The sequence below is a fragment of the Callorhinus ursinus genome, unplaced genomic scaffold (assembly GCF_003265705.2).
Source record: "Callorhinus ursinus isolate GAN/ISIS: 27379988/994484 unplaced genomic scaffold, GSC_fseal_2.0 scaffold93, whole genome shotgun sequence".
NCBI classification, from domain to species: Eukaryota; Metazoa; Chordata; class Mammalia; order Carnivora; family Otariidae; genus Callorhinus; species Callorhinus ursinus.
In genome coordinates, this window is record NW_027397155.1 from 465,316 (window position 1) to 492,802 (window position 27,487).

Genomic DNA, 27,487 nt, shown 5'->3' on the forward strand with positions numbered 1-27,487 from the left:
TTAACTTTGATGAAATAATGAATCATGGTAAAAAAAAAAAAAAAACCATGAATCTATGTGCAGTATTCCCCTAGCGCTGGAGTTCTCCCATTCTCCTTGATCGATCAACTTGGTCTTGGCTTGCTGGCTGTTTGTGCTGATCTTCTGGGGGAGGGGCCTGTTGCTGTGGTTTCCAAATGTCTTTGCCGGAGGCGGAATTGCCCCGCCCTTGTCGGTCCGGGCTAAGGAAGCTGCTCCGGTTTGTTCTCAGGAGCTTTTGTTCCCTGCAAGCTCTCGGTACAGCTTTGGAGGACCAGGGCAGAAATGGTGGCCTCCCAATCTCCACCCGGAGGAGCTGAGAACTCGGGGCCCCGCTCCTCAGTGTGCCCCCAGAGAAAAGCAGTCACTTCCGTGTCCCCGGTCTCCGGCCGCACTCCGTGCTCACCCGGCCTGTGATCGAGCGTTGCTATCTCTGGCACCCGACCCCGCACGGAGTCTCCAAACCCAGCAGATCCCTGCAGTGCGTTCCCGCACCGCTCCTCCCCGGGAAGGAAGGGGAGTCTCCCCGGATCTGCTGCTTGTTGGGGCCCTGCTGGGGGATCCGTGCCCCGACTGGGCCGCAGATCACATTTTATGGCAACCCCGAGCTGAGAGCCCGCGACTCTGTTCCGTCTCTGCAGCCGGCTTCCGCGCTCTGATACCTGGGAGCTCTGGCGCACTCAGGCACCCCCGGTCTCTCTGTGACCCCAAGGGTCCTGAGACCACACTGCCCCGGGAGGATTCCACCCCCCGCTTAGCCACTGCAGCGACGTCCCTCCGCCGAGCCAACTTCTAAAAGTTCCGATTTTGTGTTCCGCGGCTCTATCACTTGCCAGAAGTGGCCGGCGGAGGCCCCTCCCCCGCCGTCTATCCTCCCGGATATTGCCTCGGATTCACTTCTCCGCACGCCCTACCTTCCAGTAAGTGATCGCTTCTCTGTTCAGAGAGTTGTTGCTACTCTCCTGTTCGATCTCCTGTTGAGTTCGTAGGTGTTCAGAATGGTTTGATCCCTATTCAGCTGAATTCCTGAGATCAGACGAAATCTAGGTCTCCTACTCCTCCGCCATCTTGCTCCGCCCCCCTCACAAACCATTAATTTCTTTAAATCCCTAAGGGAACAGCTCTTCTTTCCCTTTTTAAGTAATTTTGTTATTACATTCTAAATCTTTTTTCAAGTAGCTGTAATGGAATTGCAATTCTTTTGTTGTCCTGGCATTTCCTTGTGATAAACAGGGCTGCCCTTGAGAATAAGAATCTTTTTTATTCATAGTGTGTGACAAATAATAGGTACTTAAAGATGGCGGGGGTGGAACCCTCGCGGGACAGTGGGGTCTCCGGACCCTTGGGGTCACAGAAAGACCGGGGGAGCCTGAGTGCGCCAGAGCTCCCAGGTATCGGAACGGGGAAGCCAGCTGCAGAGATGGAGCTGAGGCGCGGGCTCTCAGCTTGGGGTTGCCATAAACTTTGATCCGCAGCCCAGTCGGGCCACTGCTCCTGCAGCAGGGACCCAACAGGCGGCAGATCCGGGGAGACTACCCTTCCTTCCCGGGGAGGAGCGGCGCGGGAACGCACTGCTGGGATCTTCTGGGTTTGGAGACTCCACACGGGGTTGGGTGCCAGAGATACAAATGCTCGGTCACAGGCCGGGTGAGCACGGAGTGCGGCTGGAGACCAGGGACAAGGGAGTGACTGCTTTTCTCTGGGGGCACACTGAGGAGCGGGGCCCTGAGTTCTCAGCTCCTCCGGGTGGAGATTAGGAGGCCACCATTTTGGCCCTGGTCCTCCAAGGCTGTACGGAGAGCTTGCAGGAAACAAAACTCCTGAGATCAAACCCGAGCAGCTTGCTTAGCCCGGACCGACAAGGGCGGGGCAATTCTGCCTCCGGCAAAGACATTTGGAAACCACAGCAACAGGCCCCTCCCACAGAAGATCAGCAGAAACAGCCAGCAAGCCAAGACCAAGTTTACTGATCAAGGAGAACGGGAGAACTCCAGCGCTAGGGGAATACTGCACATAGAATTCATGGCTTTTTTTTTTTACCATGGTTCATTAGTTCATCAAAGCTAATTTTTGTTAACTGTTTTGTTCTTTGGGTGTTGAGTTTGATAAGTTCTTTATAGATTTTGGTTACTAGCCCTTTATCTGATATGTCATTTGCAAATATTTTCTCCCATTCTGTTGGTTGTCTTTTGGTTTTGTTGACTGTTTCTTTTGCTATGCAAAAGTTTTTTATATTGATGAGGTCCCAGGAGTTCATTTTTGCTTTTGCTTCCCTTGCCTTTGGCGATGTTCCTAGGAAGAAGTTGCTGCAGCTGAGGTTGAAGAGGTTGCTGCCTGTGTTCTCCTTTAGGCTTTGGATGGACTCCTGTCTCCCGTTTAGGTCTTTCAACCATTGGGAGTCTATTTTTGTGTGTGGTGTAAGGAAATGGTCCAGTTTCATTCTTCCACATGTGGGTGTCCAATTTTCCCAACACCATTTGTTGAAGAGACTGTCTTTTTTCCATTGGACATTCTTTCCTGCTTTGTCAAAGATGAGTTGACCATAGAGTTGAGGGTCCATTTCTGGGCTCTCTATACTGTTCCATTGATCTATGTGTCTGTTTTTGTGCCAGTACCATACTGTCTTAATGATGACAGCTTTGTAATAGACATGGAAGTCCGGAATTGTGATGCCTCCAGCTTTTTTTTTCTTTTTCAACATTCCTCTGGCTATTCGGGGTCTCTTCTGGTTCCATACAAATTTTAGGATTATTTGTTCCATTTCTTTGAAAAAAGTGGTTGGTATTTTGATGGGGATGGCATTGAATGTGTAGATGGCTCTAGGTAGCATTGACATCTTCACAATCTTTGTTCTTCCAATCCATGAGCCTGGAACCTTTTTCCATTTCTTTGTGTCTTCCTCAATTTATTTCGTGAGTATTTTATAGTTTTCTGAGTACAGATCCTTTGCCTCTTTGGTTAAATTTGTTCCTAGGTATCTTATGCTTTTGGGTGCAATTGTAAATGGGATCGACTCCTTAATTGGTCTCTCTTCTGTCTTGTTGTTGGTGTATAGGAATGCCACTGATTTCTGTGCATTGATTTTATATCCTGCTACTTGACTGAATTCCTGTATGAGTTCTAGCAGTTTTGGGGTGGAGTCTTTTGGGTTTTCCACATACAGTATCATATCATCTGCAAAGAGTGAGAGTTTGACTTCCTCTTTGCCGATTTGGATGCCTTTGATTTCTTTTTGTTGTCTGATTGCTGTGGCTAGGACTTCTAATACTATGTTGAATAGCAGTGGTGAGAGTGGACATCCCTGCCGCATTCTTGATATTAGGGGGAAAGCTCTCAGCTTTTCCCCATTGAGAATGATATTTGCTGTAGGTTTTTCATAGATGGCCTTTATGATATTGAGGTATGTACCCTCTATCCCTATTCTCTGAGGAGTTTTGATCAAGAAAGGATGCTGTACTTGGCAAATGCTTTTTCTGCATCTATTGAGAGGATCATGTGATTCTTGTTCTTTCTTTTGTTAATGTATTGTATCACGTTGATTAATTTGTGGATGTTGAACCAACCTTGCAGCCCAGGGATAAATCCCATTTGGTCATGTTGAATAATCCTTTTAAGGTACTGTTGGATCATATTGGCTAGTATTTTGGTGAGAATTTTTGCATCCATGTTCATCAAGGATATTGGTCTGTAATTCTCCTTTTTGATGGGCTCTTTGTCTGGTTTGGGGATCAAGGTAATGCTGGCCTCATAAAATGAGTTTAGAAGTTTTCCTTCCATTTTTATTTTTTGGAACAGTTTCAGGAGAATAGGTATTAATTCTTCTTTAAATGTTTGGTAGAATTCCCTTGGGAAGCCATCTGGCCCTGGGCTTTTGTTTCTTGGGAGATTTTTGATGACTGCTTCAATTTCCTTAGTGGTTATAGGTCTTTTCAGGTTTTCTATTTCTTCCTTGTTCAATTTTGGTAGTTGATACATCTCTAGGAATGCATCCATTTCTTCCAGGTTATCTAATTTGCTGGCATACAGTTGCTTATAATATGTTCTTATAATTTTTGTATTTCTTTGGTGTTGGTTGTGATCTCTCCTCTTTCTTTCATGATGTTTTTGATTTGGGTCATTTCTCTTTCTCTTTTTGATAAGTCTGGCCAGGGCTTTATCAATCTTGTTAATTCTTTCAAAGAACCAGTTCCTAGTTTTGTTGATCTGTTCTACTGTTCTTTCGGCTTCTATTTCATTGATTTCTGCTCTGATCTTTATTATTTCTCTTCTTTGGCTGGGTTTATGCTCTATTTGCTGTTTTTTCTCTAGCTCCTTTAGGTGTAGGGTTAGGTTGTGTAGTTGAGACTTTTCTTGTTTCTTGAGAAAGGCTTGTATTGCTATATACTTTCCTCTTAGGACTGCCTTTGCTGTTTCCCAAAGATTTTGAACTGTTGTGTTTTCATTTTCATTGGTTCCCGTGAATGTTTTTAGTTCTTCTTTAATTTCCCTGTTGATCCATTCATTCTTTAGTAGGATGCTCTTTAGCCTCCATATATTTGAGTTCTTTCCAACTTTCCTCTTGTGGTTGAGTTCTAGTTTCAAAGCATTGTGGTCTGAAAACATGCAGGGAATAATCCTAGTCTTTTGATACCAGTTGAGACCTGATTTGTGACCTAGGATGTGATCAATTCTGGAGAATGTTCCATGGGCGCTCGAGAAGAATGTGTATTCCGTTGCTTTAGGATGGAATGTTTTGAATATGTCTGTGAAGTTTATTTGGTCCAGGGTGTCATTTAAAGTCTTTATTTCCTTGTTGATCATTTGCTTAGATCATCTGTCCATTTCACTCAGGGGGGTGTTAACGTCCCCCATATTATTGTATTGTTGTCAATGTGTTTCTTTGCTTTAGTTAATTGCCTTATATAATGGGCTGCTCCCATGTTAGGGGCATAGATATTTACAATTGTTAGATCTTCTTGGTGGATAGACCCTTTAAGTACGATATAGTGTCCTTTCTCATCTCTTCTTACAGTCTTTGGTTTAAAATCTAATTTGTCTGAGAGAAGAATTGCCACCCCAGCTTTCTTTTGGTGTCCATTATCATGGTAAATTGTTTTCCACACCCTCACTTTCAGTCTGGGGGTGTCTTTGGGTCTAAAATGAGTTTCTTGCAGACAGCATATCGATGGGTCTTGTTTTTTAATCCAATCTGATAGCCTGTGTCTTTTGATTGGGGCATTTAGCCCATTTACATTCAGGGTAAGTATTGAAAGATATGAATTTAGTGCCATTGTATTGCCTGGAAGGTGACTGTTACTGTATATTGTCTGTGTTTCTTTCTGGGCTATGCTGCTTTTAGGTTCTCTCTTTGCTTAGAGGACCCCTTTCAATATTTCTTGGAGGGCTGGTTTCGTGTTTGCAAATTCCTTTAGTTTTTGTTTGTCCTGGAAACTTTTTATCTCTCCTTCAACTTTCACTGAGAGCCTAGCTGGGTATAGTATTCTTGGCTGCATATTTTTCTCGTTTATTGCTCTGAAAATATCATGCCAGTCCTTTCTGGCCTGCCAGGTCTCTGTGGATAGGTCTGTTGCCAGTCTAATATTTCTACCTTTATAGGTTACATATCTCTTCTCCCGAGCAGCTTTCAAGATTTTCTCTTTGTCTCTGAGACTCGTAAATTTTACTATTAGATGTCGGGGTGTTGACCTATTTTTATTGATTTTGAGAGGGGTTCTCTGTGCCTCCTGGATTTTGATGCCTCTTTCCTTCCCCACATTAGGGAAGTTCTCTGCTATTATTTGCTCCAGTATACCTTCTGCCCCTCTCTCTTTCTTCTTCTTCTTGGATCCCAATTATTCTAATGTTGTTTCTTCTTATGATATCGCTTATCTCTCAAATTCTGCCCTCTTGATCCAGTAGTTTTTTATCTCTCTTTTTCTCAGCTTCTGTATTTTCCATCATTCAGTCTTCTATATCGCTAATTCTCTCTTCTGCCTCATTTATCCTAGCAGTTAGTGCCCCCATTTTTTATTGCACCTCATTAATAGCCTTTTTGATTTCGATTTGGTTAGATTTTAGTTCTTTTATTTCTCCAGAAAGGGTGTCTCTAATAACTTCCATGCTTTTATCAAGCCCAGCTAGTATCTTTAAAATCATTATTCTGAACTCTAGGTCCGACATCATACTAATGTCCGTATTGAGTAGGTCTCTGTCAGACGCTACTACCTCTTTTTCTTTTTGCTGAGGTGATTTTTTTCCTCTTGTCATTTTGTCCAGAGGTGAATACATGAATGAGAGGACAAAATGCTAGCAGGTTAACAACGTCCCTAGAAAATATACTCTAAACAAATCAGAAAAGGCCTGAAACCAGGGGAAAAGAAAGGGAAAGAAAGAAAAAAGAAAGAGGAAAAAAAAAAGAAAAAGAAAAAGATAAAGATAAAAACAAACAAAAACAGAACAAAAAACAAAAAAACAGAATATGATCAAATATGATCAGGCTAGTGCATAGATCAGTGCCACACACTAGATTCTTGGTGTATTTGGTCTGTTAGAAGATAATGCCTCCTAAAATTGTAAAGAAAGGAAGACTTATATATGTACAAAATAAAGGTTGATACAATGAAGGGATGGAAGATGACTGTAAAGATGAAAATTATAAAAGATTTTATAAAAGGAATTGATAAGAAGTTGTTTAAAAAAATGAAAGAGGAAGATTTAAAAAAATTGGGAGGAGATATTGTGATCAGGCAGGAGACTAGAACAAAGCCATCCACTAGAGATTTAGGGTATATTTTGATCTGTTAGAAGAAACTGTATCTCAAAATTTTAAAGAGAGAACAACTTATATATATATGCCAAAAATAAGGGTAACTATTATGAAGGAATAGAATATGACTCTAAAAATGGAAAATAAATTTTTTTTTAAAAAAGGGAATGATAAGATGTTGGTTGAAAAGGTAAAAAGAAAAATTAAAAAAAACAGTTAAAAAAATTAACTTTAAAAAACTAATGAATCATGATAAAAAAGCCATGAATTCTATGTGCAGTATTCCCCTACCGCCTGAGTTCTCCAGTTCTCCTTGATCGGTATACTTGGTCTTGGCTTGCTGGCTGTTCGTGCTGATCTTCTGGGGGAGGGGCCTGTTGCCGTGGTTCCCAAATATCTTTGCTGGAGGCGGAATTGCCCTGTCCTTTTGAGTCCGGGCTAAGCAATCTGCTCGGGTTTGCGCTTGGGAGCTTTTGTTCCCTGCAAGCTCCTGGTACAGCTTTGGAGGATGAGAGTGAAAATGGTGGCCTCCCAATCTGTGCCCGGAGGAGCCGAGAACTCAGGGCCCCGCTCCTCAGTGCGCCCCCAGAGAAAAGCAATCAATTCCTCCCGTCTCTCAGGTCTCCAGCCGCACTCCGTGCTTACCCAGCCTGTGACCAAGCATTTCTATCTCTGGCACCCGACCCTGTGTGGAGTCTCCAAACCCAGCAGATCCCTGCGGTGCACTCCTGCACCGCTCCTCCCAGGGGAGGAAGGGGAGTCTCCCCAGCTCTGCTGCTTGTTGGGTCCCTGCTGGAGGAGCGGTGGTCCGAGTGCCCCACGGATCACAGTTTATGGCCACGCCGAGCTGAGAGCCCGTGCCTCAGCTCCGTCTCTGCAGCCGGCTTCCCTGCTCCAATACCCGGGAGCTCTGCCATCCTCAGGCACCCCCGGTCTTTCTGTGATCCCGAGGGTCCTGAGACCACACTGTCCTGCAAGGGTTCCACCTCCCGCTTAGCCACTGGAGCGAAGTCCCTCAGCAGAGCCAATTTCTAAAAGTTCAAATTTTGTGCTCCACGGCTCTATCACTTGCCAGAAGCGGTGGAGGCCCCCTCCCCCACCATCTATCCTCCTGAATATCGCCTCGGATTCACTTCTCCGCATGTCCTACCTTCCAGTAAGTGGTCGCTTCTCTGTTCAGAGAGTTGTTGCTACTCTCCTGTTCGATCTCCTGTTGAGTTCGTAGGTGTTCAGAATGGTTTGATCCCCATTCAGCTGAATTCCTGAGACCAGACGAAATCCAGGTCTCCTACTCCTCCGCAATCTTGCTCCGCCTCAGGAATTACTTATTTTAAACTTAACACTATGTCTTGAACATTTTTAATAATAGTATATATAGAGTTGCCTCATTCTTTTTAGTGCTATAGATATTTTGTCATGTGGATGTACTTAGTACTCTATTTAGCCATCCCTTAATAATGGTTATTTACTTTTTATTACAAAGAACACTATAATGATGGGGCCCCTGGGTGGCTCAGTCAGTTAAGTACTCAACTCTTGATTTCAGCTCAGGTCATGATCTCAGGGCCCTGGGATCGAGCCCCACATGAGACTCCATGCTGAGTGTGGAGTCTCTTGGAGATTCTCTCTCCCCATCTCCCTCTGCCCCTCCCCCTGCTCATGCACTCTCTAAATAAATAAATAAATAAAATCTTAACACTCCAATGAATATCATACATGTCTTTTTATTCAGATCCATTTATTCAGTCTGTCATTCTGTCACTCATCAAATAATCACTCATTGCCTACTATGAATCACAAACTATTCTAGGACCTGGAGCTACATTGGAGAACAAAATTAAAAGCAATTTCTTGATCTCATGTGATTTACATCCTAAGTGGGGAAGATAGGGGTGCCTGCGTGGCTCAGTTGGTTAAGCATCTTCCTTCAGCTCAGGTTATGATTCCAGGGTACTGGGATTGAGCCCTGCATCGGGCTCTTTGTTCAGTGGGGAGCCTGCTTCTCCCTCTCTCTCTGCCTGCTGCTCCCCCTGTTTGTGCTCTCTCTCTCTCTCAATAAATAAATAAAATCTTTTAAAAAAACAATTTACATTTCCACCAAAAAGTATGAGAGACATTTATTCTAAAATGTTATATTATCAATTTTTTTTTAAATTTCTACCAATGTCTTAAACAGTGAGATCTCATTCTCTTTTCTCCTAAATGCTAGTGAGATTGAACCTCTCTTTTGTGATTGGTGACCAGTTGTATTGCTTTTGGGATTTCCTAATTCTACCTTTATTTTTCTAATTTTTAATCTTTCTTGAACTGAGATATAGAACCTGTACATTTTTTTTAAGTAAAATGATCCAAGATATGGACAGGCACATTTGAATAACAGATGCTTTATAAGGCAAGGAGTGGGGGAAAGAAAGGAATAAAGGAAAGAAAAGAATGTTAAATTACTGGACCCTCAAAGGAGTTGAATCTTAAGTTTTATGTTTTCTTTCCATTTCAAGTTTTTTTGATGGATGTGCTTTACCCTTAGGATTCCATGGAGTAAATAACATAAAAGCTTAAAACTAGTGTAAACAATACAGTGATGATTATCTTCTACACACACCTCTGCATCTATGTTTTGATTTTTCGCAACAGAGGGATGAACACAGGTCCTTCAGTTGTGTCTCTGAGGATGATGTGTTCGCAACTGTGTTACCAAGTTTGGTGTGTGTGTGTGTGTGTGAGAGAGAGAGAGAGAGAGCAAGAAAGAGAGAGAGAGAGAGAAATCAATAGCAATAGAGCATAGGGTCTTTACATAGAGTCTGTGTAAGAGTAGCTGAAAGTGTTTTTGAAAACCAGATGAAAATGCAGTCTTTCAATCTTGTTCCAACTATGAGTTCTTTCACATCATTCTAGAATGCCTAGGAGAAAGCTATCTTAGTTGCCCTAGTCACTTGTCTTGGTGTCAGACTATCTTCAGTGATGATAAAAATGGATCTTAGGTGGATTTTGCTTGGCCAGATTGCCCAATCTGGTGATGGAAGAGTGCAGGGCCAGGTGTCAGGTGATCTGGTACCAGCTCTGCCAATATCTAACGACATGACTTGCCTCAAGTCACTTCACCTCTATAAGTCATATTAGTAAAATCAAAATGGAGGATCAGGGCTCCATCAGGCATTTGGGGTCTGTCATTTACGGTGGAACAGTGATTCTACCTCATATGAACCGCAAGTCCTTGGGTAAATCACTTAACCTCCATAAACCCAATTTATGCTTTCAATTTGTAAAGGAGGCTAACAGCACTTGAAACCTGATGTGAGACTTAGCTTTAACATACCTAAAGTATCTATCGTTTTGAAGGCATTTAATAAATGATTGCTATGATTCCTATTAGTGATCTGTAAAATTCCTTCCAAGACTCACATCTTGTTATTTTTTATTTGTGAGAAAAATAAGGACGAATACAGGCAGGAGACATAAAAGTGAAAAACATGATATTTGTGCATGATCCTACAATCCTAATCTATTTGCAAGATTGTGTTGATCCACATGTCTATTTTTTCACTGTTCCTTTATTTGGAGAATACTGTGCCTTTATTAGATATTATTGTCTTCAGTGACGGGTAAGTTAAAGTGGAGACATCAAAATCATTAAAAACATTATCCAAATTTGCATAGTTCTTACTTGGGGCCGTGGGCACCAAACACAGTTATCGATGCGGGAGTCATAGGACTGATCTCAGAACAGCATCCTGGTAGACATTTAAGACAAGACTCAACACAAGCCTTGTGTTTTGTGAGGTGCTTTAGTGGCATCCAGAAGTTTCTATTTCTTCACAATTAAAATTTATAAACCCTGATTCAATTCAGAAAGGGCCTAAAAATGAATTTAGCATTTGGATATAACTTGAGGCAGCTATTTAATGGGATATAATTAATGACTATATTTTAAGAATATTATGGAGCTGAGAATCATCACATCACTCTTAAAGTAAAATATGTTTTTATTGGGATTTTATATCCAGAGTTTCCACCTGTCAGAAAATGTATCATTTTAGATCTGAAAAGAGACCTGAGGGATGATGACATTCAACTCTATCTGTCACTGTCCTGATGAAAAAACAGGCCTAGATGAGTCAGTAATTCCTTAGAAGTCTCAGGGCCAGATAGTGTTGGCAATAGAAACAAGTCAGTTACCTGCCAGGTGCTCTTACCATTCATTGTAAGGCATCTCAGAGGGCTGATGAAACCCTCCTTAATCACGCCCCCCCATTTGCAATGTGACTTTATTTGCATTCCTGAAACTTCTACTTTGAGTCCCAATATGTCATTTTTAAGTTTTTATTTTATTTTACTTTATTTTTCAGTTTTTATTTAAATTCCAGTTAGTTAACATACAATGTAATATTAGTTTCTGGTGTACAATTTAGTGACTCAATACTTCCATACATCACCCAGTGCTCATCACAAGTGCATTCCTTCATCCCCATCCCCTATTTCACCCATCCCAGTGCCCACCTCCCCTCTGGTATCCATTAGCATATTCCCTGAAGCTAAGAGTCTTAGTTGGTCTCTCTCTCTCTCTTTTTTCCCCTTTGCTCATTTGTTTTGTTTCTTAAATTCCACATATGAGTGAAATCATATGGTATTTGTCTTTCTCTAACTGACTTATTTCACTTAGCATTATACTCTCTAGCTCCATCCATGTCACTGCAAATTGCAAACTTTCATTCTTTCTGATGGCTGAGTGATATTCATTGTGTGTGTGTGTGTGTGTGTGTGTGTGTGTGTGTGTGTGTGTATCTCACATCTTTATTCATCAGTCAATGGACACTTGGGCTGTTTATGTAATTTGGCTATTTTAGATAATGCTGCTCTACACATCATTATACTATATAGAAACAGTACTTTAAATCAGTTGATCCTCTTGCTGCAATAAAGTCCAGCAAAACCTTACCATCTCAAGCGAACCCACTATGCCGATTTACGCTCAAGAAATGGTTTGACTGGGACACCTGGGTGGCTCAGTCAGTGAAGCATCTGCCTTTGGCTCAGGTCATGATTCCAGGGTCCTGGGATTGAGCCCTGCACTGGGCTCTTTGTTCAGCAGGGAGCCTGCTTCTTCCTCTGCCTGCTGCTCCCCCTGCTTGTGCTCTCTCTCTCTCTCTGTCTCTCTGTCAAATAAATAAATAAAATCTTTAAAAAAAAAAAAAAAGAAATGGTGTGGCTTTTGAAGAAGTGCCAGTTCTGTCACCTCAGACACTCATATCCACACCTGTCCACCATGCTCTTGTATTACTCTCCTTTTCTTCTTCCGCTTTTGGTGCCTGGTCCTTATCTTTCAGCTTCTTATTTCAGGGTGGTGAAAGTCGGCCCTAAGAAGAATACTTTTAAGAATAAAAAATTATTTTAATAATTATTTAAAAATTTTTAAATATTTCAAATCGTATTTCTATGTTTTTAAAATATTTTTTTAATTTTTTAAATATTTTTTTTCATTTAAGTTTTTATTTAAATTCCAGTTAATTAACTTACAGTGTAACATTAGTTTCAGGTGCAAAAATATTTTTAAAAGAATAGATTTCTGGACTCAGTCAGAGTCAGGTCAATTATTAGTAGGTTCATTTTTGAATGAAAATGAAGAAGGCAAAAGGAAGCATACAAGGACAACAACACTTTTACCCTCTTTGTTGGGTTTATTTTCCTTCAGATGATATTTTTCTTTTCAAGGTATTGAAATGTTTGAGATCTTTCCCAGACTATTTTTTCTTTGGCAGGTATACTTCCTGCCTCACACAGTTTTGTACAAGGAAAACCAGTGCTGAGTAGGAGGAAGGCAAGGAACAGGAACAGAGCCTTTTGTTTTTGTCTTGTTTGTTTTCATTTCGTTGATTCCTAGCATGCATATTATATATCACTATTTGTGTGTTACTGTTTTTTAAGAAAATCATGTTCTTTATGAGTGAACTCTTGGCTATAATTTAGGGACTCAGGGAATAAAATAAGAGATAAATGGAAGGATTTAGCGGAATATCAGTGTAGTATTTAGCATGCTTGATTCTGTATCTGTAAAAATAACAGAATTATTCTCTTACTACTACCACACATCTACTATTTCCTTATCACTACTACTGCTGCTGCTTACACTAATTGTACAAGGAGGACGGATTCTTAATGCTAGAATCTGGCATGTGTATTGCTTGTAAATGTTGACTGTGATTAGACCAGATACATCTTAAATTGTGGAATCACATATGTTAGAAGAGGAGAAAGTCTCAGTCTACAGAGAGAATGCTCACGTCTGTTTACTTTTATGTCCTCTCAGTTTTGGCAAGAAAACAGACCTGACTATGTCAACATCCAGCTGTACCTCAGTCAAACAGATGGGATACAGGTATGTGGTTGGATGTTTTCATAAATTAAACAAGCCTCTTGATAATAGAAGATTTTCTATCGGGGCTGTGCTGGAGGAAAATTTCTGCAGGTGGTTTGAAGAGAAGTTTCCCAGAGGAAGGCCTCTTTTAGAGTGTGTCCAGAAAACCCATGGCTTGTCCTGGAAGCCAACTGTGTTATGCCTTTCATTTGTCCTCCTCACAGGAAGCTGGTACAGACCTTTGAGTTCATCTCTCTCCTTTTCACTGTTGTCTCAAATTCTTTACCTCTAGAGATCGGACCAGAAGCGAACAGTCTCATGATTGTGTTCGTCGAGGGGAGTTCTTATGTGGAGAGACAAGATAAGATCATACGTAGTTAAGCTTATTTCTTCTCTCCACAGGAAACTAAAAATGTAGTAATAGCCATCACACATTATTTATTTGCTGCGCTAGACACTGTGTGTTAAGCACTTCATATTATATTGTGTAATTCTAACAGATCCAACAGGTAGATGATAGTGCTATTCCCATGTTATAGATGAAGAAACTGATGTTTACCGATGACACTGAAGGCTACGTGGGTGTGTAAATCCAGGCATGGATGCTTTCATGAGTTTTATTTTAGTATTTTCCATTATACATTTTTTATAACACTTTGGATACAAAATACGAATGCTTGTCAGTTACTTCAAAACTAACCTAACCCTACTTTTTCTATCAGATTTCTGCTCCACTTGGTATGTAAAAAAAATATTTCATTTTACTATTCGCACGAAGCAAGTCAGTATCATTATTCCTCATGGTATGGATGTGATGAAGGTGTGGAGCATATGTGGCATTGGTTCTCAGTTTGTCTGCCTGTGACTCAGACACTTTCCCCTCTCCTCTCACCTCGGGCCCTTCATTGACGATCCAGATCTCATCTTCTGTTCATTGCAAACACCAGCCCATTAGAAGTTATTTGTTGACAGACCCAAGATCTGGAGCTCTTCTGGCTCGGGCTGTCTTGTCTAGGATCACTTCCCCAAATTTATGATGACAATTTGTAGTATTTTACTCATATAATGAGCCAAATATGAAGACAGTATTTGCAGTGCCAAAACACTTCAATAAATTTATGTGCTGCCGCCGTTTTGAGAGTAGGTAATTAAAATGCATGCTTTAATATTGCAGTTGTTAAAAACAAAGCAACCAACTGAAGGAAAATCAGCTATTTATAACAATGGCATTCAAGAAAATAATGGATTTTAAAGGAAAAGAGGAAGGAAATGATGCTTCAAAATGACTGTACTTAATAGCTTGCCATTTGATACTTGTATTCTTGATACCACAGCAATTTGGTAGGAAGCCACAGCACCAGTAGAAATGATGTTAGAAAAATAGGTTGTTCATCCAACTCTGTGTCATATAAAATATAGTGCTTTCTTTTTGGCAGAAGATAATTGGAGAAAAATATCAAGCACTGAATTCAAGACTTTTTATTGGACGGCCTCGGTGGAAACTTCTGTTTGATGAAATAGCAAAATGTAACAGAGGGTAAGTATTATTGCTCAGGAAATTTGCCATGTGGCTAATGATCAAATTAAAATATTCTCAAGTCATTACATGTAGTTTTTAAAGATGAATTAGGTAATGGGTTTACAAATTACAAAGTTGCTTGAACACTCAATTATCACTAGCATAGGAGGAGTCAAGGCAGGGACCACCTCACATATCTGAAACGCCAAATAAATAGAATTTGGCTTAGAAACAGTCTATTAAAGTATTTATGAATGAAACCCTCCTACCTACTTTCAAATTTGTGTAGACCCATGTAAAAATGGGTATTCATTCTGATATCATGTATCAGGTGATCATTGGAAAAACTTCAAAATTCATTGGCAAATAAGGGAGCTCTACCAGCAGTTCTAACAATGAATGCACTTAAAAATCAGATTTTTGAACTTCTCATGAAAATGAATAAATTTTTAAAAACCCTTAGTTATTATATGCTGTCTCTAAAACAGGATTATTTCCAAACATAATTTATTTTTTCTTGGAGCTATAATTCTCTGAAGAATCTTAGCATTAGGGAATATGTGTCTGTGCTCTGAAGAGATGACTGTGGAAGGAGAGCATTTGCTTTAGGGCACAGACTAGCCAACCCCTTTGTCTCCTGTAAACTTGTAGTTCAGGGCAATGGTCTACAAGAATTCTAAAAGCAATTTGAAAACCATATACCCACTCAGGCATTTTAAATTTGGCATTGAAATAGTTTCATCAAAAGTTTAAATAGTTGCAAGGCTCTAATTTCTAACATATTGCATATGTTGACATTTTAAAATTAGTGTAACTCTTTAAACATGTCTACTGGAATTGAAATACCAGTTTTTGATACCAATCTCATATATTGGAAAGATATACAAACAAGCTTTCATTAGCAGTTGGAAATTTTACATTATTTTTCTACTTGAACTGTATTTCTGTCCTTTTCAACCTGTAGAATTTATCAAAATTCAATGTGTTTTTTCACATTTGAACTAATCATATTTTTGTTGCTTAAGTAAACATACTTCTGCAGTAAGAATGTAGATAAATTGAATATTTAAGTTTTTAAAATTTCCTTTGGCCCTGTGGCTCTTCTAGGTTGATTTATCATGATAATTATTAGTATATAGTTGGTCAATTCATAATTTAAAAGCTACATTTTTATAATTATAAGAAGGATATTTATAAATGAATGAGGCAGCTCATTGAAGAGTTTTAGAAAAGCTTCAATTCATGAATTCATGGATGACTATGATTTATTGAAAGACCCACTGATTCATCATGGTCCTTGACTCCATCTTCAGAAATTTTGTTTTAGGAATTATTGCGTGGAGCCCCAGGAGCAAATTTTAAAAAGGAATATAGCTACCCATGAAAGTCAGGTTGTAGTTATGTTTGAAACCACTTCTGCATTTCCCTTCTCTCAATGAAGTAGTTTTGGGTTGAAAAGGAAAGCATTATTTTGGAAGCAGAGGTCCTTTGTAATAACTAGGGCCATAGTTAAAGGTGAACTATAGAATTAAAGTCACCCCAATTTTGGTTATATTCTCCCATCTTTCTCCAGTATCCTCTACCTTAGACCTGATAATCTTGTCATACTCACCTGGGTCTCTCAATGTACCATAGACTCCTTTCTCTTTAATGACATTCAGCTGACTTCTGACAAGCATTCTTCCATTAATTTTTATAGTGTACTAATGAAAACTTTGGAATTCTGTTGTTGTTGCTATTGTCTTTGCTCAATTCTGAAACCAATCTCTACATCAGTAGAGGATCACTTATAAGAAATTAGATTGGGATTATTGATTTCTTTGGTTACTTCTTAAGAATTCTCATTTGTTAAATTGTTCATGACTTAGATAGACTGTACGTTAATTTGGTTGGTCGTTCATTTTCTTCAAACAGCAAAGCTGGTTTAAAAAGAACAAGTGTGCACCATCTACTGTTGACATTTTGTACAACACTTTCACTTTGTGTATTTGCTCTGGACAGGCACTTAAAATGCATTATTTTTAAAAAATTTTCACGTGGCATATTTAGGAAAAGAATGGATCAACATCTTAAGGGTTCACTAACTAGAAAAAAAGGTGCTATTTAGACAGAAGTCCTTATTTTAGATATAAAATTCTGGTTAACCTCAAGTACATAAATTACTGAAAGAATATATAGAGACACACATACATACTTATAAAAGTATATATTCATATATATGTGCATGTATATGTATGCATATATATATTTAAAATCTATACACTGAAATTATGAACCTTAATTTTTAAATGAAGTTAAACGAATCTATAATATAGAATTCTTCAATGTAATCTTTTTCAGATACACTCATATATTGTTCATGGATAATTTCCATGTAATTCTACCTCACAGTATTCTAGAATATGGATAACATGATCATTGCTACCCTACTTATGGATATTTAGGTTACCTCCAGTCCTTTACTGTTACAAATAATGCTATGGTAATTCTCTTTGCACATACTTTCTCATGCTCTTGTGGGAATATTGCAGTAGGTTAGGATCCTTGAAATGGAATTGCTGGCTCAGAGAGTATGCACATTTAGATACTGTCCTATCAAAACCAAAAGGGTGAATCAATTTATACTCAATTTACTTTACACATATGTATGAGGTGGTTCCTTCCTTATGTGCCTTTTTTAAATTCAGAAAATGAATTATGTAATGGCATGATCAAGGAAGGTGAAGGAGCTTTTGAAGTCACCTGCTTTCATCATTATTTTACAAGTGAAGAAGCTAGGACCTGAAAAGATAATGATTTATCTCAAGCTATGGTTAATGAGTCAGAATTCAGACATGAATCCTAGCTTCTGACTGTAAAGTTCAATGTACTTTATTTACTACAAAGCATGGTCACAAGTAGAAAGAGTAGCAATTTGATGTTACCATGCCCCTCTTAGGGACAGTGAGATGTTGCAAGAAACCATCATGTTCACTATACATATTGCAACAGAATGTTAACTCTAATATACTAAAAGTGTCAACAACTAATTTTTCAAAAACATAAAAGATATTCTAAATATTACTTTATAAGCCATTCAGTATTTAATAAGATGATAGGAAATCTTTTTTTATTATCAGAACCACAGTCCATTTTCCTATATTTGTAATAAAAATATATATCATATCATAAATTAGTCGAATTTATGCATTATTCAAGAGAGAAATAAAGGAATAATTTTATGTCGCCTTTGGAGTAGAGAACTATTACTCTGGGATTGGAGTGAAATGTCTGAGACCATATCTACATTCTCCTGCCTCATGGTGTTTTAAAAACAATACAGATTAAGAATACCTAGATTTGCTGTCTAACATTTGATCTGTGTCCCTGGGTCAAGTCACTCAAACCTTCTGGGTCTGTATTACAAGGAATGAATAAGCTGTTATTATTATGAGATCCCACACTTACAAATCTGCATGGAAAAACAAAGATTGGTATAATAGGAAAATATACACAAATATATTGAACATTTATGGAACTAGTTCCCAACATCTGACTCCAAACAACATTCTCTGCTTTAGCGTCTATCTCTACCCATATCAGCAAAGTTTTTGTAGAAAATCTCTGGATGATTGTTGGATTGCAGCAATCTAATGCAAATTTAGTACAAATGGATTGCAGAGACTAAGTATAGATCTTGAAAAAGTTAGAGGATCTCATTGTTAGTGAAAGTAACATTGGGGAACTCCTCAATTTACACAGAAATCTAATTTGTTAAATTAGTTAACAAATGTAATACAAAATGTAAATATATATATATGATATATGGGTGCTTTAAAAATAATAATTTTGTTGTGGAATATTTAAGAGAAGCCTTTGGGAAGTCTGTAAAAATTGAAAAGCTAACTTTATAATTGCCCTGTGAAGAAAGTAATGGTATCTTATTGTAATGTAGTGTTGACAGAGAATGAATACAGACAACATGACTCACTGCTTTCTCATTTTCATGAAAACCACATTATGTTTTTTGTTTGTCTTTGGTTTTTGGTGATATAAACTGAATGGTTCAGTTTTATTCAATTTAAGTAACCTAGCGTGTCTAGATCTGGTTTTAATAGTAATCTAAATTTTATTAAGTATAATTTATTTTCACACTTCTTTTTTATTTTCTTCTAATTAAGTTTTCTTTTCCTAGTCTCTTAAGGTAGAACCTTATATCATTGATTCAGACCCTTGTTCTTTCCTAATAAAAGTGTTCAATCTATAAATTCCTCTCTCAACACTTTAGCTACATCACACAAATGTTGGTACGTTTTTATTTTTATGCACTTCAAGATATTTTTAAATTTTCCATGTGATTTCTTCTCTTTTGTTTAATTTCCAAACGTGGGGATTCTACATATATATTTTTGGTTTTGATTTCTAGTTCACTTGGGTTCTGTTGAGAAAATATACTCTTTGTGATTTCAATCCTTTAAAATTTATTTGAGATCGTTTTACTGCCCAGAATGTGGTCTGTCTTGATGAATATTCCACACGCACTTGAAAAGAATTTGTACTCCATTGTTTGGGGATAGAGCACACTATAAATACCAATTTGTTCCAATTGCTTGATAGTGGTATTCAGGTCTTCAATACGCTTACTGATTTTCTCTTTGTTCTGTCAATTACAGAGAGAAGGGTGTTGAAATAATCAACTGTAATTCTAGATTTATATATCTTTACAGTCCTATTAGTTTTTCTTTCATGTATAGTGGAGTTTTTTAGTTTGGAGGATTTAGTTGTAGTGTTTAAACTATTCCATTACATATTATTATTGCATTTTATTATATTTATTCATTATAAAATATATTACATTTTATTATTTTATGGAGCAAAAATATTGTTGGATTTTTTCCAGCTTTACTAAGATATAATTAACACATAATACTGTATAAATCTAATATGTACAATGTAATGATTTGATATATATATATATATATATATATATATTGCAGAATGACTACCACAAGAAGATTAATCAACACAGCCATCACATCACATAATTACAATTTGTGTGTGTGTGTACATGAAGAAAACTTTTAAGATCTACTCTCTTAGCACCTTTCAAATATACAACACAGTATTGTTAACAATAGTCACCATGCTGTACATTTCATCCCAGAACTTATTCTTCTTATAGAATTTATAATTCTTTGTCAACCTTCACCCATTCCCTACCTCTCCCATCTGGCCCTGGTAACCACCAGTCTGCTCTCTGTTTCAATGAGTTTGGGTTTTGGGGGTTTTTTTAGAGTCTATATATAGGCAAGATCATAGACCATTTGTCTTTCTTTGATTTGTATCAGCACGGTGCCCTCGAGTTCCAATCATGTTGTTCTAAATGGCAGGAGTTCCTTCTTTTTTATGGCTGAATAATACTGCTGTTTGTGTGTGATATAAATAATTAACATATAAATATATCTGTATATCACATCATGATTTCTTTAACCATTTATCCATTGATGGACACTGAAGTTGTTTCTATGTCTTGGCTATTGGAAATAAAGCTGCAATTAACATGGAGATACAGATATTTTTTGAGGTAATGATTTCATTTCCTTTGGATATATACCTAGAACAAGGACTGCTGGATCATATGGTACTTCTATTTATAATTTTTTGAGAAACCTCCGTACTGTTATCCATAGTGGCTGCACCAGTTTACATTTCCACGGTAGTGCACAAGGGTTCCCCTTTCTCCACATCCTTGCCAACATTTGCCTCTTTGTCTTTTTTTTTTATTTTTTTATTGTTATGTTAATCACCATACATTACATCATTAGTTCTTGATGTAGTGTTCCATGCTTCATTGTTTGTGCGTAACACCCAGTGCTCCACGCAGAACGTGCCCTCCTTAATACCCATCACCAGGCTAACCCATCCCCCCACCCTCCTCCCCTCTAGAACCTTCAGTTTGTTTTTCAGAGTCCATCATCTCTCATGGTTCGTCTCCCCCTCCGACTTACTCCCCTTCATTCTTCCCCTCCTGCTATCTTCTTCCTTTTCTTTTTTCTTAACATATCTTGCATTATTTGTTTCAGAAGTACAGATCTGTGATTCAACAGTCTTGCACAATTCACAGTGCTCACCATAGCACATACCCTCCCCAATATCTATCACCCAGCCACCCCATCCCTCCCACCCCCCACCACTCAGCAACACTCAGTTTGTTTCCTGAGATTAAGAATTCCTCATATCAGTGAGGTCATATGATACATGTCTTTCTCTGATTGACTTATTTCACTCAGCATAACACCCTCCAGTTCCATCCACGTCGTTGCAAATGGCAAGATCTCATTCCTTTTGATGGCTGCATAATGTTCCATTGTGTATATATACCACATCTTCTTTATCCATTCATCTGTCGATGGACATCTTGGCTCTTTCCACAGTTTGGCTATTGTGGACATTGTCTTTTTAATAATAGCCTTCCTAGCAGGTGTGAGATGATATCCCATTGTGGTTTTGGTTTGCATTTCCCTGAAGATTAGTGATGCTGAGCACCTTGTCATGTGCCTTTTGGCTATTTTGAAAGTAGCCTGAACTTCTATTCAGGGTTTGCCTATTTTTTAATTCAATTATTATTATTTTATTATTTCTTTTCTTCATTTTTCTTGTCTTCTTTTGCAGTTTTGTTGTATGTATTTCTTATATATTTTGGATATTAGCCTCTTATCAGATATGTAGTTTGCAAATATTTTTTCCCATTCCATAGGCTGTCTTTTCATTTTGTTGATGTTGATTTCTTGTGCTGTACAGAAGCTTTTTAATTTGATACAGTTCCACATTTATCTCTGCTTTATTGCTTGTACTACTGGTGTCATATCCATGAAATTAACCCCAAGACATGTCAAGGAGGTTTTTTCCCCTCTGATTTCTTTTAGGAGTTTGATGGTTTAAGAACTTACATTTGTCTTTAATTCTTTCCAAGTTAATTTTTGTGAGTGGTGTAAAATAGGGGTCCATTTTCATTCTTATGCATGTAAATATCCAGTTTTCCCAGCACCATTTATTGAAGAGATGGTCTTTTTCTCATTGTGTATTCTTGGCTCCCTTTGATTGGGTTTAAATCTAGCAGTTTACTTTTGCTTTCTGTTTATCTCATTTGTTCTTTTTCTCTCTTTCTTCATCTACCTTCTTTTGGTTTGAGTACATTTATGATTCCATTTTTTCCTCCTATATTGTCATATTAGCCATAATTCTCTGTTTGTCTGTTTGCTTTTGGTGATTTCTTTAAGGCATTGGTTCCCAAACTGCATTCCTTGGACCAGCATCACCTGGAACTTGTTAGAAAAGCAAATTCTTGAGCCCTATCCAAGATCTCTGTTATCAGAAGCTCTAGGTCTGTGGGCCAACTGGTGTATGGTCTGTGAAGTCCCTCAAGTAATTCTGATGAAGCTAAAATCAGAGGAACATTGTTCTCGGTTTAGAGTGTACATCATTAGCTTATCACAGTGTACTCCAAATAATATTATACCACCTTCTGTACTTCCATTCCCTGTGCATCTCTTTGGCTGTTGTTCTTACTCATCTTTCTCTTCCATATACTATAAAGTCCATGATGCAGTGTTTTTAAATTTCTTTTAGCATCAATTATATTCCAAAGAGATTAAAAATTAGGCAAAATACACACTACATTTATTCACACATTTACCATTTTTGTGCTTTTCATTCCTCTGGGTAGATTCAACTTTCCATCTGATTTCATCCTCCTTCCTGAAGACTTTCCTTTAATATACTTGATAGTGCCGGTTTGCTAGTGATGAATTCTCTCCTCTTTCATTTGAAAAGCTTATATTCCATCCTAGTTTTGAAAGTTATTTGTGTTTAGTGTAGAATTTGCTTGGTATGGAATAGTTGGATTTTCTCTTGTCTTTCAGCACTTTGAAGATGTCACTTCATTGCCTCCTGACATGCATAGTTTTTGACAAGAACTCCATCTTTCATCTTCTGTTTATTATTTATAATGTGTCTTTTTGCCCCCTCTGGCTGTTTTTATGTTTTTCTCTTTGTCACTGGTTTTCAGTTTTATTATAAGTTGACTTACGTGGTTTTCTTTGTGTGTATTCTCCTTGGGGTTCATTAGATCCTTGGATCTATGTATTTGTTTTCATCAAATTTGGAAAAAAGAATTGGCAACTATTTCTTAATTTCTTTTTTCTTTTTCCCTTTGTCTTCTCTCATGTTGGGACTATAATTACATCTCTATTAGACTAGTTGATATTGTGCCACAGGTCACTGAGCTGTGTTCATCTTTTTTCCTAATTTTTATTTTCTGTGTGGTCCATTTGGGTAGATTGTAGTGCCAGGTCTTTAAGTTTAATTATTTTTCTTTTGCAGTGCCTATTTTTCTGTTAACCCATCAGAATATTTATGATTTTAAATATTCCATTAAACACTAGAATTTCCACTTAGGCCTTTAAGAAATCTTCTATTTCTCTTCTCGTCATGGTGATGCTTACCTTTGAATATAATGAAACATGGTTCTCATCACTGTTTCAATGAAATGTCTGATAAGTCCATCATTTTTGCCATTCTGGGCCTGTTTCTGTTGACTGATCTTTCTCCCTGTTATTAGTTGGCTAGGACTTGCTTCCATAACAAAATCCCACAGACTGAGTGGATTATTTTTTCAAAGCCCTAGAGACTGGAAGACTAATATCAAGATGCCAGCAGGGTTTATTTCCTCTGAGACCTCGCTCCTTGCCTTGCAGATTACCACCTTCTTATTGCCTTTTCATAGGGTCTTTTTCTCTGAGCATGTGCATTCCCTCATGTCTCTTTGTGTATCCAATTTTCTCTTATGAAGACATTAGTGAGATTGGAGTAGGATCCACTCTAAAGCCTTATTTTAACTTAATCACATCTTTAAAGCTTTTATCTCCAAATACAGCTATATTCTGAAGTACCGGGGGTTTGATTTTTTCCACATAACGAATTTTGAGGGGACATAATTCAGCCCATAACCCTCCTAGTTTTGGTTTGTAAAATTATTGGTGATTTCTTATTGAGTACTGTACATTGTGAAGTTTAGATGTTAAAAGCCATATTTTGATCTTTTCAATACTGTTGAACTTGTTTCTGGCATGCAGTTTTGTGACTTGGGTTTGGTTTGATCCTTCTGGGTATAGATCCAGAGCACCTTCAGTCTAAGGCTAATTTTACCAACATCCACCCTGCCTCTTGCAAGTAAGGTGATAACTTTCTAGAACACTACCCATTGCCCACATATGATATGTAGATCTTTCCGTTCTGGCTTGTGGGAATATGAATTATTCACAACCTTGTGTCAACTCGGAATTGTTTGCCTTACTGCTCCCTGCTCGTTCTTTATCCAGATTCATGTAGTTTCCCTCACACACGAGCACATCAGTACTCAGCCAAAGACTTGAGGATAGAGCTTCCTGCTGTGAATCTCTCTTCCCTTCCACAAATTCTAGCAACTTTGTCCTCCATGAATTCCATTCTTTGTCTCGTCAATTCAGTGAGACCCCCAGTCTTGGCTTGAGTTTCTCAGTGCTGCAGCCTATAAATTGCTTCCAGGCCATAAGCAGAGACAGTTGCCAGCAACTGGTTTTCTCACCTTGTTTTTTTTCTCTTTTACCTACTGTCCAGTACCTGAATATATTTATCCCATGTATTGGGTTTTTCCCCTAGTTTTTCGATGCATGAGGGTAAATCTAGTCCCTGCTACTCCATCATGGCTGCAAGTAAAAGTTCTATTTTTGTAGTTCTTTGTTTCACTTTTCAAGGTGCAAAATTTCAGTAAAGCCATTTTTTTAAGTATTATAAAATCTTGGTACCCATTTAAATGGATTTACTGGGTTTTTTCAGCACCATTTATTCTCAGATAAGATAATGAGGACATACTATATTTATCCAAGATATGATATGAATTGTTAATCACTTTGGTATCATAGGAAGAATTCAATGCAAATAAAAAACTTCGGAGGAAGATCGATGTGAAATACCAGTCATTTCCTGGGATTTATTTAGTCAATTTGTTAGGGATATGTATAATTTATCTACTAAAATTTTATGTTAGCAAACAATAAAAACTGCTTGGCATTTGGTGCAGTTATTACAGTGCATAAATAAAAAAGAAAATGTATACAGATTAATATGCTTTTGTTTCAATGGGGATATAAATTAGTTACTTAGAATTATCCTTTCAAATTGGTAATAGCTTTTCTTCTTTTACTCATCACTGCCCATGACAATTCATGGGATCTTTAGAAAAATGCATATAAAACATCTAATAAGAGAAGATTGACATGACCCAGTGTGGATGGACATCTATCCACAGCTGCTCTTGATTTCGTTTCTGTATATAATGGAAAGGCTAAGGGCAGACTGCTCACTTTCTGTCTGATAATAAGCAAATCTGTGCTCATACTTACATTCTTTGAATTATTCTGAATTCTAGCAGGGAAAGCATGCAATACATAAAATATCGTCATGGTGATCATTTACATTTTGAAATAATTGGGAAATTAATTCAGTATGCAAAGCAGCAAGAAATGAACTTTGTTAATACTTTAAACATGCTTCCGATACATCCTTCTTGTTTTGTTCTGCTTAATTTTCCACCTGATTTTCCATTTTCTTCCTCTCTCTCACTAGGAAAACTGTTGGTGTTTTCTGCTGTGGACCCAATTCAATTTCTAAGACTCTTCATAAACTGAGTAACCAAAACAACCCATATGGGACAAGATTTGAATACAATAAAGAATCTTTCAGCTGAAAGCCTTTGAGAGGAACCAGGATTCTGAACAAGGAATGAGTGCAATTTCTAAGACTTTGAAGCTCAGCTGAATCAAGTAGCTGTGTCATGCCAAAGAGTAGCAAGGTTTTCTTATTTATGATTATTTAAAATGGAAATGCAGAGGATGTGGCAAGATGACAGGTCACATTACATGTTTAATCTGGAAACCAAAGAGGCCCTGAAGAATAGTTGCTGTGATGATTCACTTTTCAGTGCTCAAATGAAAACAAAACTATTAGATGCACACTGTTGATTTTTATGGCAGATTCAAGAACTCCCTAGTGAGGTGCCTCACTTGCTCACTGTGAGGCTGATAGCCTTGGTCCTCTTTGAATTGTTTTTGGTTGAACAAATGCAAGATTGAATGAAATTAAAAATGCATTGAAACTCAGATTACATTTTCTACGTGAGTATAAACAGAGTAGTTTTGATTTAGGAAAGCTCCAGACAAATGTAGTAGATGTTTGAAAATACAGCACAGAACTATGTATTAATACGGGTACTTTGTGTCTCCTCTTCCTCACTACTGACACTAATACCTCTATTTGATGTCTGTGGCCTTAATGCTGAATGAACTTTGGTAGATGTTGATAGAGTATCTATTTTTATATTTTTCTTTCTTTTTTCCTCTGTCTATGGAAATTTGCCCTCCTTTGCATGCATTAGACACAATGATTTAATAGGTTCTTTTCATCTGCAATTTATTTAATCTATTACTGTTGCATAGTAATGAGGAAAATATCATTACTGTAAATCATAAAGGAATATATAGACTAATAACTTTTACCATTGCTCAGCATTTTGGCCTCTGTTATTTTTATTTACTTTTTTCCCCAGCATAGATTGTCTTATTTTTCACCTCTGAAGATACTTTGTATAATTTGCACTTTTAGACCGAAGAGCACTGTGTTTCTCAGTGATCACTGAGATATGAGATATCTCTCTTTTGCCACATATTGGTTTATACTGGAGACATTGAAAGTGCAGTCACATTCCTGAACTACAAGAGGAAATACTTCATTAATTATTTGAATTTAAGTTCAGAATCAGGCATATTATTTGTTGCACCATCTGGTATTCTGGGTCTTGATGGGAAATTATCGAGTTTAATGGGACGATACTGCATAACCCTATGCTCACTGGCCATTATATTCTTGGTTCAGAGGAAAACTCCATTTCCCTACTTTAAGAATTAAGTCATTTTTTGCAGTTTAGTGATTTTGTTTTGTAGACATCTATCAATTGCTATCAAAGAGAGCACATTGCTGAAATAAGCAGAATGACTTATCTTGTCTTTGTTGAAATTTTGCGTGGTTTCACAGAACATGATAGATGCTACTGTCATTTTTTGCTCTGATTCACCAATAGCAATCAAGCATGATAAACCATCTAGCATTGAATGCCCATGAACATATTACTTATAGATATTTCTTCCTTCCCTTGGAATTCTTTCTTCTTCCTTCTGTGGAAGGAAGGCGAGTCAGAAAAAGATATGGGAAATGTGCAATGTTCCTACAGATTTAGCTCTGAAGGCATATTTGATAACCAGTACATCTTGGCAACATTTTCTAAACTAAAAAGAATTTTCATAAAAACACATAACAGAAAGAACAAGTAAAAAGAAATTTGAGTTAGTACAGGCTTGATGTGCAATACTGACTCTTTGCTGATCATAGTTTATTGATGTGATTATACTAATACCCCTAATTTCAGTAGAAGAGGTGGAAGACTTTTTCAGAAAAGGAAACATCTTTCTTGGTAGGTCTGCTATTCTAGATGAACAGCCCTGTCTCTTTGAAATTCTAGTTGATGTTCAAACATGAAATGTTAAATACAGGTCATCTTTGCTTCTTTTTTTTTTTTTTTTTTTTAAAGATTTTATTTATTTATTTATTTGACAGCAAGAGAGGGACAGCGAGAGAGGGAACACAAGCAAGGGGAGTGTGAGAGGGGAAGCAGGCTTTCCGCTGAGCAGGGAGCCCGATGCGGGGCTCGATCCCAGGACCCTGGGATCATGACCCGAGCCAAAGGCAGACGCCCAACGACTGAGCCACCCAGGCGCCCCGT

The 27,487-nt window shown here is 37.9% G+C and overlaps 1 protein-coding gene across 1 annotated transcript in view; it reads left to right on the forward strand.

Annotated features, from left to right (window-relative positions):
- NOX4 (NADPH oxidase 4) overlaps positions 1-27,266 on the forward strand; it is a 194,444-nt gene extending 167,178 nt beyond the window's left edge. The window contains exons 19-21 of the mRNA XM_025893954.2: positions 13,068-13,136; positions 14,552-14,652; positions 25,279-27,266. Of these exons, the coding sequence (XP_025749739.1) occupies positions 13,068-13,136; positions 14,552-14,652; positions 25,279-25,399 (291 nt within the window). The 3' untranslated portion in view covers positions 25,400-27,266. The remainder of the gene's footprint in view (positions 1-13,067; positions 13,137-14,551; positions 14,653-25,278) is intronic.
- The last annotated feature ends 221 nt before the right edge of the window (positions 27,267-27,487 follow it).